The following is a 12,979-nucleotide window of genomic DNA, read 5'->3' on the forward strand; positions in this document are numbered from 1 at the left end:
CCACTTTATGCCCATTATTTGTTGCAAGACTACAGCAACACTCTTCAAGTAAGTTCATCTCTTCTTCTGAGGTTGTCGCAGAGTCCGAATAATGAACTTAGTCATATGCATTTGACTAAAACAGCAGGCCTTAAAATCTGTTACTGGGCCACTTGGAATGAGCTTATTGGACCAACATTTTGAAAGAAACCAAGGTTTTGTTTGTCTACAAAAAGACCAAGGTGTTCTTATGCGGTTCCGGCAACACTGATGGTTCCGAAGGAGCCTGATGTTGCATAATGAAGTCTTCATAATAGAAAAGGTGGAGCTTAGTAGGTAATCTATATCACCAAGAATTGAAAAAACTTCACAACACTATGCTTTTACCCATTTATGAATGGAAGTTGAAATTAATATGTTGGAAGCTGTAAATTACTGCAATTTCTCATGTGTACATTCAAGTGCACAAAGGCAAACATACACATATGTGATAGCAACAATTTACAAAATTTGATATAAAGCCAGAAGCACATGGCCTTAAGTATTCATATCAAGGTATGCTGGGTCGTCCCGAACCGGACGGTACAGAGCATACCGATTTGAGGCCAAACTAGGACAATTCGGCCCCTCGAATCGGAGAATCACCCGAACTGCTCAGAATCGGCCAGTTTAGAGCAGTATCATTGCGAATTAGGCGGTTCACACCAGTTCAGGCTTGGTACCAAGCCCATTCGCCCACTTTTGCGCCCCGCCCTCGCACCTCACGCGGGTCTCGCACATGTCTGGTGCACATCCTCCTCGCATGCCGCGTGCATGAGGCACCCCCTCCTATCAGTCATGTGAGGATCACTTATAGAGGGTGTTGAGAACCCCCATGAGAGGTTCTCAGCACCCCTCCTCCCCTGCACACCATTTTTGTGAAAAAAAAATGAAATGGGCCAACTCTAGACTATTTCAGTGGATTTCAGCCTGAAATTTAGCTGAAATTAAGTAATGCAACTTGTCCTCACTTATTTTATGTATCTTTTTATTTTGAGGCCAAAAATTGGCCATAAATTGAAAAGATAGGCGAAAGTGATGTTAAATTTTTGTATGTTGGTGTCATTTAATAGTATGTTGTAAATCTAGGAAAAATATATAGCATGACACCAAGATCATAGCTTTTTATTAAATTTGTAATTTTTAAATAAAAAAATAATTTTAGATTAAAAATTTTAAAATAATATAAAATTTTAAAAAATACTGTAAAATAAGAACCATGCTTAGGGGTATGAATCCTAATCTTGATAAAAATTTCATATCATTTTATTCAAGTTTGGACATGATCATGTGAATAGTGACGTAGGCCCAAATTTTAAATTAAATTCACAAAAAAGTGGTCTTCTATGCATGTCTGTGGGTTGAAAGAAATATATGTGGCATCCAGGGTGGGTTCTACATGGATCTAAGATCAAAATAATTTTCTGAATTATTTATTTATTTAATAATCATTTCTTAGATTAAAAAATAATAAAAAAATAAAATAATACAAACAATTATGAAACTTAATACTACGTAAAGATAACTCAGAAGTATTTTCTGAAATAGAAAATATATTTTTTTGTAGCATATTGAAATTTTACTATTTTCTAAAAAAAAGGAGCTTCAAAACTAGATAGAAGCATATTAGAGCAAATGGGGCACCTATGGACTAACAGTAATGTGTGATGGGTGGATGGATCCCAGCAGGCGAAGCATCATCAACTTCTGACTTATTGTGACATGAAGATCTTCTTTGACAAGTCAATTGATGCTTCAGATAAGTTGCATGGCACAATACATTCTCAAATTGATGAAGAATGTGATAGATCGAGTGGAAGAGTAGAATGTCATGCAGGTGGTTATTTATAATGGGCCAAAGTATAAGGCTGTCGGTGAGTTGTTGATGGAGATGCGGCTCCACATTGCATCGACCTCTTGCTGATGGATATCGGGAATATTTGCAGGGTTAAGGAGGTTGCAGAGACAACCGAATCCATCATCAGGTTTATCTACAATCACACATGGGTCTTGGTTCTAATGAGGAAGTTGACTATTGGAGAAATATTGAGTCTAGGTGTTACACGGGCTACTAATTAGATTACACTTGATAGCCTTCTTAATTGGATGCTGGCTTATATCAAATGTTTGTTAGTGCCGAGTAGCAAGATAGTAGATATGTGAGGGCCGGCATTGTGAGGAGCATGTGGAGGGCTTGGTGACGAGCTAGCAGTTCTGGCACTGAGCCAAGAGGATTGTGAATGCTATCAAGCTTTCATACGCGGTGCTTGCGCCATGGGTTATGAGAGGTACTCACATATGGGCTTTCCCTATCATATGATGATGGTTCCTAAGGAACAGATCAGGCAAGTAGATCTAGCAAATGCCCATAAGTACATATACATCATTAAGCAGAGGTGGGACTACCAGATGGATACGGAGCTACATCTAGCATGAGAATATACATTAAAATAGTTGTTCATTATCTAGAATTATGGTTGCTCTTGTCATACTAAAACAATTGTAAATCGTATTGGCAGCTTACCATTTGAACCCGAAGTCTAGTACATCCCTGGTATTGCAATGGACAATGAATTTCTGTCTGCCCCGCATAGTATCATATACAAGATAGAGCCCGATTCAGATGTCGCGGTGCAGTATCTTCAGACTTCAATCATTATTAATTTATCAACATGTTAAAATGGCACAAATGTTGTGTGCCATGTCTCATTTGCACAGACAAAAACATTTAGGAAGGGATTCCATAGCTTCGATGAACGAGAAGTTGTTCTTAACAAGGGTAGGATCGTGACGAATCTAGGTATATTACATACTTGATAGGTTGACATTTTATAATTTCATTCAACGCTTTTGCAGTTGAGTGGTGGTTTTATTTCGGGGGGGTCAACTTGAAATCTTAGATGGCTTGCTATCTGGATCCTCTTAAAGATGGTATCCTCTAGTGGCTGTGAGTGCAACTGGTCCATATCCGTTATGATCCATGGTAATTAGAGGAAGCATCTTTACATAGAAACACTTCAATGATCTTGTCTACGTGCACTACAATCTAAGGTTAAGGTTTAAGTTCATCTAGGAGAAAGTGGAGCCAAAGTATAATATCCGCTCCACAACAATTTGGTCTAGAACGATGAGGATCCAATGATTGGTTAGCTTGAGGGCCAATAGCGAGAGTTAGAGCTCGACAAGCCAGGATCGTCTCTACGACCAGCTAGCATTGTAGCCAGCGAGACTAGGGTGAATGCGAAGCAATAGATAGAACGTAACATCCCGCACTCACATCCAACAGATCAGGCAGAGGGGTTAGTGAGGAGCGAATCGTCACATGATTCCATGTCTGAGATATCCTCGCAGCGCTTTGATCGTGAGATGTTCAGACAAGTTAATCAAGAGGGCAAGACAAGAAAGAAAGTAGTTGGAAGAAAGGCAAAGACAAGGCCCTATTGGAGAAAGTGGTCTTACAGTAGTCATATGGGAGTAGTAGTGATGATGCATCTGGTGGCTAGGGGCAATGACAGAGCCAGGCAAGTGGGGCAAGACAAGAAAGAAAGTAGTTGGAAGAAAGGCAAAGACAAGGCCCAATTGGAGAGAGTGGAGTAGATTCAGACATCAGGGAGCCCTTATAGTCATATGGGAGTAGCAGTGATGACGCATCTGGTGGCTAGAGGGGATGTCGAACCACCATATATGGCTCACAACCTTAGTTCACTCACACCATGCAGGATGGGGACCATGGTGCTCGACCGAGAGGATACAACGTATTAGGTTCAGAATCCTTACATGATCCTATTATCTGTAGATCTACTGCTCTTCAAACACGTCATCCTCCAGTGTCTACTATCCTACGGAGCCTAAAGTATGTTGCGGGTCGGAATTTGCTGCTAGCATATTCAAATAGATCGCTTTATGGTCGTAGTATTGGGTAGATGACTCCTCCTATAGTGATACAATCGCTTGCAGCACGTACAGAAACTATCTAGGCTACGTACATTATGACGTCCTGACGAGCTTACAGGACTGGAGGACTATGTGGATAGAGAATTGGGTCGGGCCCCTTGCATTTGAAGATGACTTCAGCATCTACGAGAGATCGCTGCTCTATGAGATTTTAGATGTTGTTATGTATTTAAATTAACTTTATATTCTGTAGTTTTTTGATTTTTTTATGAATATAATGATTTATGTGCTTTAATTATATTTATTATTGAAATTATAGTCATTGTATAAACAAAAGGCATGAAAAAAGAAATAACACAAGAAAGACCATCAACACCTCAAAAAGCTTCATAAAACATCATTAAATATCAAAAACAAATTAAAAAATAAAAAAATTGCCGGCCGGTTCGGAATTGGCACGTTCGACCGTGCAGAGTGTCGGTACGGGTGGTTGACCACCCATATGGGAACTGGTATGCATTCACCCTACCTTGATTCATACAATTATAGATGCTATTATGGTTTATGTTTTTTTTTTTGTGATCTACATGGTTTATGGAATGTTTAAATCTGATGAATTACATGCATCATATTATATGTCAGATTATCACTTAAGATTTATTTATATTTTCTTTAGCTAATATGTGTTAGGTGGTGATGTTTAGTAAAACCATCTTAGTTTTTTTTTTAAAGAATTACTTATTGAGTTTTATTCTTCGTCTTCTTCCTTATCCAAAATGCTGTTAACTTTGAATTTGTAATTTTGATGCATTATGTTTAATTCTTCCAAGTACAGATATAACCAGTACAAGAAAATGCGGGGGCTGATTGATCAGAATGAAGGTGGCTTGGATGCATTCTCTCGTGGCTATGAGAAATTTGGTTTTATCCGCAGGTAAACTTCCTATCCTTTCTCTGTACAACCATGGATCACTTTCCCTTCTTCTGAAATACACTTTAGCACCAACAATTTTCAACCTTATTTTTTCTGATTTCTCATCAGCATTCGATACTTCTTGCCTTTAAAGGTATTGCATTTCACTAAATTCTGCAGTGCCAATCTTTATCTCTTTCAATAAAGTAGTGCTATGTCAATTAGTTAAAAATCACTTATGCTGCAATGGTAGTTCATGTATGAGAATATAATTAGATTCCCCTGAAACATATGGGAACATGAATAGATCATAAATTCCTCCACAGCTATTACAATTTTCATGCTAGACTTATGAATGTATAAATGATACAACCTTTTGTTGCCAATTTCTTCTTCCATTAGGAAATTCTGAAAATCATCATGAAGATACATCTAATTGATTTAAATCTTCTTTCAGCTGATTCTTTTTATTTCTAATCCAGGCTGAAGAAAATCAATCTTTTTGTCTGGATATGTTATGCAAGAACTATAATACAGTACATGCATATATTCTTCTTTCTGTCACAAAATCATGCATTCAATCTCCGACTCATTTTAATGTTTCTGTTCTGGAATTTCAATAGTAAAAAGCAGGTAAGAGAAACAAAGGAGAAGTCAAAATAACTGTGCTTGTGTGTGCTTGTGCATAAGTGCATTCAGGCATGTGCATGTGTGTGCCTGCACTGTAATAAGTGCTACTTTGTTGTCTTGACTTTAATTCTGAAATAGAAATATGATGGTATAAAGCTTACAAAGAAGAATCTTCAGAGAGGAACTTCTAAAAGTAGAGATATTTCCAACTCTGTTATATCCCTTTTGCTCCACCTATTACACTGTAGTGCAGTATATTTATAGCTGCATGCTAGTTTTTATTCTTATATTTATGTACACTTCTATGACAATTTAGTGTATTTTTTTTCTTGAGAAGAATACCAGTTTATTAATTAAGCGTGGTCATTCATATTCTGTATTCTGCTAGTAATTGTTTCCACGGTCTGAACAATGGTTATCTAACTAAAATTTAAGAAATAATTTCTTGTACTGATTTGATGACTCTAATTCTTTTGTTTTCTCACTTTTTTACCAGTGCTGATGGTATTACTTATCGGGAGTGGGCCCCTGGTGCAAAGGTTTGTTCTTTTGATAATTTTCATCTGTATCTAACTTCTGAGTTTTGCTATTTACGTCCATGATACGATCATGTGGAGAAATGTGACAAGTGGCTTTGCTGGTTTAATGAATCTATTCAATGTGTTACATCTTGGTTTCGGGTCCTGAATCGGTACCTCACTACTACCTTACAGCATGGCATGGTATGGTATGCTCCCATATTGATACATGTTAAGGCTGCTAAGTTGGAACAGCACCTATAGCATATGCCAGTTTATCAAGCCTCTGCAACATACCTGTTGTCTGCTGGTACGGTATGGTATGCCGAGGTTCAGGCTGGTTCATAAAACCTTGAATCTATTTATATATGTGTTGCATGGGCATATAGTTCTATATCTGACATTCATGCACTCCTGAGAATAGGGAGGAATATGTGCACATTATGATTTTAATGAAGTTTTGTGCTTTCTTTGTCTTTATTTTTAGCTTTCTTTACACTTTAGTTTATCTTCCATCTATAGTATCACCTCTCCTTTCACCTTCCTCCCCACCCTTTTCTAAATTGTCCTTTTAACTATGCTTTTAGCTGTGACACTAGAACAAATGAAGATCACCTGGTTGAGAAGTTGTGGGTGTGCTCCAACTTCCGATACATTCATATATGCTGCTTGCAATATTCATTATATTTTTAATATGGATATAATGTGTGCTGCTAACAACAAATATAGCTTCCTACAAGCTAAGAAGTATTACTCTAAATTTTAGCTTGTCATATATTTTCTGTATACCTTAGATTAAAAGAGAATAACTTATTGATCTTGGTTTTCAGTCAGCAGCAGTCATTGGAGACTTCAACAATTGGAATCCCAATGCAGATGTCATGAATCGGGTATGTCCTTGCATCTCGAATAACTATTCACCTTCTCAGGTACAACTGTTTGCTATTTTCTGTAGATTAATTTATGAGTCTCAAAGTTAAACTCTCCCAATGCGAATCTCATGAATTGGGTATGTCCTTGCAACTCGAATAACTCTTCGCATTGGCAAAAGCGAAAAACTTGGTGGAAGACAATTATTTGGGAGGGTTCTGCAGGATTTTTATAATGGTACTGTCATTTTTGTTTTGGAGGACTTTAAAGCCATTGGCCGCTTGTGGTCGTGGAGCGACCAGTCTTAAAGTTCTAGGAGAATTGTAGGAAGGTTGGACAGATGTCTAGTCAATGTGGATTGGATACAAATCTTTAATGAATCTTTTAGTTCATTGTGGACCAGCAGGGATCAGCGACCGTGCACCAATGGTGGTGCTGTACGCTAGCAAGATGAAATCCGGGATGAAGCCTTTCAGATTCAGCAATTTGTGAATATCTCAGGTTCCTGGGGGTTGTTGAGGAGGCCTGGACGGCGGAGGTGAGAGGGAACTCAACCTGTTACCCATTTCTTAAGGTTGACAAAGAATGCTCTTAAGGCTTGTCTGGAGTAAGAAGGAATTTGGAAACATCAAGGACAAAGTAAGGAGAGAAGAGAGGGACTGGTGAAGATTCAAGATCCTCTGCAAGAGGACGGGACCCTCTGAACAGTGATCTTGTGGGCAAAGAGAAAACTTTGAAAGCCAATCATGCTTGTCTAGCCAAATGTAAAGAAATCCAAGCCAGACAGAGTTTGACAGTCCTATGGATCTCGGTTGGTGATGCCGACACCAAATTATTTTATGCATCTATGGCTAGTAAGAAGGCCTATAATTAAGGTACGCCGTACCAGTACCGGTAGGCGTACCGGTTGCCTACTTGGTACGGTTCCGGTTTGGACCGGTACCGAACCGGCCAACAGAGTGCAGCGCGCACATGGAAAATAGCATGCGGAAGCGCGTAGCGCGCGCCGCGTTAAATGCCACAGAGTGGCATTAAATGCCCCGAGCGGGCACGCTGCCTAGCGCGGGTGCGGTTCCCAACGCGCGAGTGCGCTGCCCAGGGCTTGTACCGCTCGGTTCCGAAACCATTTTCCACGCTTGAATCGAGCCGGTCTGGTATGGGCTGAACCGGCATACCATGCCTATAATGGGATGAGAGTTTTGAAAGATGAAAGGGGTAACCTCCATGAAAAACATGAAGATAGCGGAGTTTGCTCTTGACTACCATCAAAGAATGGTTATTGCTGAACTTAGGATGTAAATCAAGAAGGAAATCTGGCCAAGGAGAGTACTATTAGAAGATTCTAAAAGGTGGCTGAGCAGCCCGATCTCATGAGAATTTTTTTATGTGAAAAGAGAAAATGCTTAGAAGCTTCCTATGGAAAGGAACTGAAAATGAGAAGAGCTTCCTCCCAGTTAGCTAGACTAAGGTGTGTCTACCAAAGGAGGAGGGGGCTTTGTGCGAGAAAGTTGGGAGACTGGAACGATGCATCTTTGCTTAGACTGTTCTGGGAAATGGCCTAGGGAAGTAATGCTTTGTGGGCACAATTGCTTCGACAGAAATATCTTAAGAATCAGTCCATTTGGGAGGTTGAACCCATGTAGATTAATTTTTGAGAGTCTCAAAGTTGAACTCAAGTCTTTTCTTGAGTCAAATTTTTTTCCCTCTAAGCTAGTTTTTGTCATTTTTGAGAATCTCATCCTATGTTACGGAAGAAAGCCTGAAATATACTAAAATATACTGTATGTTTCATGATGAAAGCCATTATCATGTTGAACGAATAATCAGCCTGACAATAGGAAACAGTATAACCTGGCAATTGTAGAGTTATGTAATTATAGATCATTATCCATAGATGTACTAGTGACTGACATGCTTTACTAGTGTGGGTCTGAACTGGTTCCTTGATGGATTCCTTCCATTAAAGGAGGTTTTAGAATCTAGAGTGCCCTTTATAGATTTCTTCTATGATATTTTGCTTGTTAACATCTGGTATGTATACTAACAGTTTTCTTGTGCATGAGAACACATTTGCACAATCTGGAAATTTGTTATAATGCATAAAGACTTCCAATTTTTATTATCCCTTCACCAATTGATTTTATATATATGCTGAAAGTTGATGATTAATTATTTTCAGAATGAGTTTGGTGTATGGGAGATTTTTCTGCCCAATAATGCTGATGGTTCACCTCCTATACCTCATGGCTCACGTGTCAAGGTATTTTTCTTTTTGGATGTTCACTGAGCTATTGGTTGGGTGTTCCCTCTGATTTCATGTTTTGAATCTTTATGATATTTGTTTGCAGTAATCACTGCGTGAGATATTCTCAGTGTTTTTCCTTTTCTTGGGATATATAAACTTATGTCACTCATCATACTCGCATTTTCTGCTCTCTAATTCTATGGACACAATGTATCTAATAAAATATACTAGTATTAGTCCAAGGAAACTGATATTTTGTGCCTGCAAGTCAGTTCCTCTTTCCATTAATAATGTGCACGCATCTCATATGTTCAGGGACATTTCAGTTTCTGAAGTAGAAGATCTACTAAAAGATCAACCAACTTAACAAATGAAAGAACATTTGCTTATATCATAGTTGAACTTGGTGATTTAATGCTAATACAAGGCAAACTAGTTCTTGACCACCTTTTGCTAGATGATAATGATAGAGAAGTCTAAAGCACTGTTTGGCTTGATTGTGAAGGATGTAGAGTTCTCCTATCAACTGATTTACAGTTCACATTTGTAGAGAAATTCTTCAATGTGCAAGTATGTTTGACTTTTCAGTGATGAGTCTGAACCTTGCTAGTCTAGACCTGGTCGGGTCTACTAGTGTGACCCGCCTGAACTGTCACCTGGGATCTTTGTCGGGTCGGGCCACCCCGAGAACCATGTTTCTGGAGAATCTGTTTGACCCAGTGAGTCATACGGTTGAATTGCTCAACCCAGCAAGGTTGAACCAGTTTCTACCTACCCAATTGAATTAAAATATTTATTAAAAAAATCTTTGAGTGCGCAATCTCTAGAGAATGGGAGGGGAATTCATTGCTAGATCTATAGAGGCAGCCCAGATGTTGCCAGATCCATGTTGTTGGTGATGCATGCTTTTGCCAGATTCATGCTGAACAGCTTCCCCATCACTGGTTGAGCGTGAAGGACTCTCAGTCATCAAATCTGCTGTGAACGACCTTGTTCATTACTGAGCCTCTAGCAGATGATCTCGTTGTTGCCCAACCTGATGTGGATGACATCATTTATCTCTGAATCTTTATCAAATTATCTCGCTGTCACCGGATCTGTTGTGGATGTCCTCCATGTTGCTGGATCTATGGTGGAGAGCTCATTGTCGCTGGATCCTTAGTGGGGAAGCTCATCATCATCAACTCATCTCTCGTGGACCTAAGAATGGGAGCTTTTCACCTTTTCTTTCTTCCCTCCTCTTCCCCCTTCCAGTTTTATTACATACTCTTCCGCTCCACTGCTTTTGCCTCGAAACAGAAAGAAACCTCATCGCCCCTTTTTTTTTCCTTGGAATAGGAAGATGCTAAACTCCCATCAGAAACACGGAGGGTAGACAGGTAGAGAAACTAAAGTGAGTTGACCTAGTCCAACTGCAGCTGACCAATAATCGGATCCAAGGTTTACCGGACCAGGATCGGTACCGGTTCGAACCAGTACCGAACTGGAGACGCGCGTGCAGACGTGACCGCGTGCCAGCCTGCGTGGGTGCGCTACCCCGCGCGGGGAACTACACGGGCACGATTTTCCCCTCGCACGTCCGCGTGCGATCCCCCCCCCCCAAAAAAAAAAAAACAATGACGCGTCCGCGTGCGTCCGTGGATGCGTTAAATGCCACAAAGTGGCATTAAATGCCACTCTGTGGCATTAAATGGGGAGCCCACGTGGGCTCTCTTCCCCGCGCACGGGCGTGCAGGAAAAATTCTCTGGGGCCGGTACGAACCAGCCCGGTTCGCACCGGGACAAGTACGGAACTGGGTCGGAACCGATTTTATATGATGTACTGTACCGGTGCCTGTCGGCACGAGTTCGGTTCAGCATACCTTGGTCGGATCAGTAACTCATGACCTGGTTGTGACAACGGGTGTCACAGCCAGGTCAGCGGATTGGAGACTTTGGTTTAGACAAATACACTGTTTTATTACTAATTTCTACCTCTTGAATCATAAATGGATTTAACTTGGATATGACCCACAAACATAGCTTGGACCATAACTGACAATTCTTATCACATTTAACTCTGGTTTATACATGCTTAATCGGTAGAAGGTTGGAGTCCATATTGGCAATGTCATTCTCATAAATGTAAGCCTTGTTCCAGCTTCATAAATATCTACTGATGATCTACTATATATAAAGGTAATGCTTCGTGTTGGGCACATGAAGCTGGACGCCGAGCCCTAGTAGTAGTTGCACAAAGAGCACTATCAAAGATAGAAAAAGCCATCCTACATGCTTTTTTCTTAAGAGGGGTCCACAGAACTCTCTCTCTCTCTCTCTCTCTCTCTCTCTCTCTCTCACAATTCCATTTTTGCCTCTCTCTCAGAAAGGCATGAGGGTTAAATAATAATTACCACGGTGACACCAGGTGGCTTCATAATAGACTTTAATAGTTCCTAGTCTCCATGAGGTTTTAAACAGTGCTGCTCATTTCAACACTCAGATGTTCAAGACATTTGCATCACTTAATTAAATTTTCCGTCAAGCTGTTTTCTTCTTTCTTGTTCATCATAGTTATAACATGGATTGTTTAATGAATGATGGTATTGGAGTTTTCTTAATATGTAAAACATATATAGGAGCATTTACCAAGCTTCACTACATACTTGAGTCATATTAGTAGTAGAATAATCTCCTTGGTAACCCTATACTGATGTTGAAATGGTAGATACGCATGAATACTCCATCCGGAATTAAAGATTCGATTCCTGCATGGATAAAGTTTTCTGTACAGGCCCCAGGTGAAATACCCTACAATGGAATATATTATGATCCCCCTCAGGAGGTATGGTTTTTATCTTCTACCTTTTATTCATTTGAATCACATTTACAAATTGTTAATATGATTACTCGCTTAATTTATTATTTGTCAATCTCATGGGGTTGATGTATTCACTTTGAGCTCTAATCACATAGGTTTTTCTCATCCAATCATCAATCTTAATTTTACATTTGAGGCTCTTTACATGTATCTGCAGGAAAAATATGTTTTTCAACATCCTCAACCAAAAGCTCCAAAATCATTGCGCATTTATGAATCACATGTTGGGATGAGTAGTCCAGTATGTCCACTTTCTTCATATCCTTAGTGATGAATTCTCGATCTTCTTCTTTAGGTGTTACTTCGGCATGATAGCAGTGATAAGCAACATTTTCAAGTCTTAATATGGTTTCTTTTACTGATCGAATGAGAACAGATTAACACATGATAGTGTATGGTGTGTTAGGATGCACATTTTTTTTCTTTTGGATGATGGAAGTTTTGATTGATGTTTGTTTTTTCAACTTCTGTGCCACAGGTTCAGGCGATCCTTAAAGTCCTGTGCATGAAATTTCTAGTTGGGTTGCATTTTCTTGGCTATTTGTAGTTCCAACGTCCAAGCTAATTATTTTTCTAATTCACTAGGGATACAAGTGTTAAAATCAAAAATTATTTATAGCACTGCTAGAAGTTTGTCACGTAGGTAAATTAGTTGAGAAGCGAATATCAAATGCCTTTCTTACATATCTATATCACATGACCATGCACAAGAAATGAAGATCATAACTAAAATCACAAGAAGGTAGCCTTGTCTCATTTATATGGTGTTGACCTTTTGAATTATTTTATGCCATTTCAGTGATGTGAAGGGTCAATCCTTCTTGCCGACATGTTGAATTTTTCATCTGTTTTCTCTAGTCTTTTCCTTTATCTGCAGCCCTTAAGAACAACATAGATATTTTTTCCCTGTGGCTTCTGTGATATTTGTTGCATATCCCATATGCTCATTCTTTTGGCATCACTAATACAATATGTTGGGGCAACTCCTAAGCTTCTTTTATTGTGCTTATATCTCCCCAGTTTTGGCATTT

The 12,979-nt window shown here is 39.3% G+C and overlaps 1 protein-coding gene across 2 annotated transcripts in view; it reads left to right on the top strand.

Annotated features, from left to right (window-relative positions):
* LOC103707995 (1,4-alpha-glucan-branching enzyme 1, chloroplastic/amyloplastic) overlaps positions 1-12,979 on the top strand; it is a 32,130-nt gene that overhangs the window by 4,088 nt on the left and 15,063 nt on the right. For both annotated transcript variants that reach the window (XM_039133335.3, XM_088720713.2), the window contains 6 exons: positions 4,748-4,846; positions 5,952-5,994; positions 6,804-6,863; positions 9,023-9,103; positions 11,796-11,912; positions 12,106-12,189. In XM_039133335.3, coding sequence (XP_038989263.2) covers positions 4,748-4,846; positions 5,952-5,994; positions 6,804-6,863; positions 9,023-9,103; positions 11,796-11,912; positions 12,106-12,189 — 484 coding nt within the window. The remainder of the gene's footprint in view (positions 1-4,747; positions 4,847-5,951; positions 5,995-6,803; positions 6,864-9,022; positions 9,104-11,795; positions 11,913-12,105; positions 12,190-12,979) is intronic.

This window comes from Phoenix dactylifera, chromosome 4, assembly GCF_051530095.1.
Source record: "Phoenix dactylifera cultivar Ajwa chromosome 4, Ajwa_hap1_PhDact_Kaust_v1.1, whole genome shotgun sequence".
In the NCBI taxonomy this organism is placed as follows: Eukaryota; Viridiplantae; Streptophyta; class Magnoliopsida; order Arecales; family Arecaceae; genus Phoenix; species Phoenix dactylifera.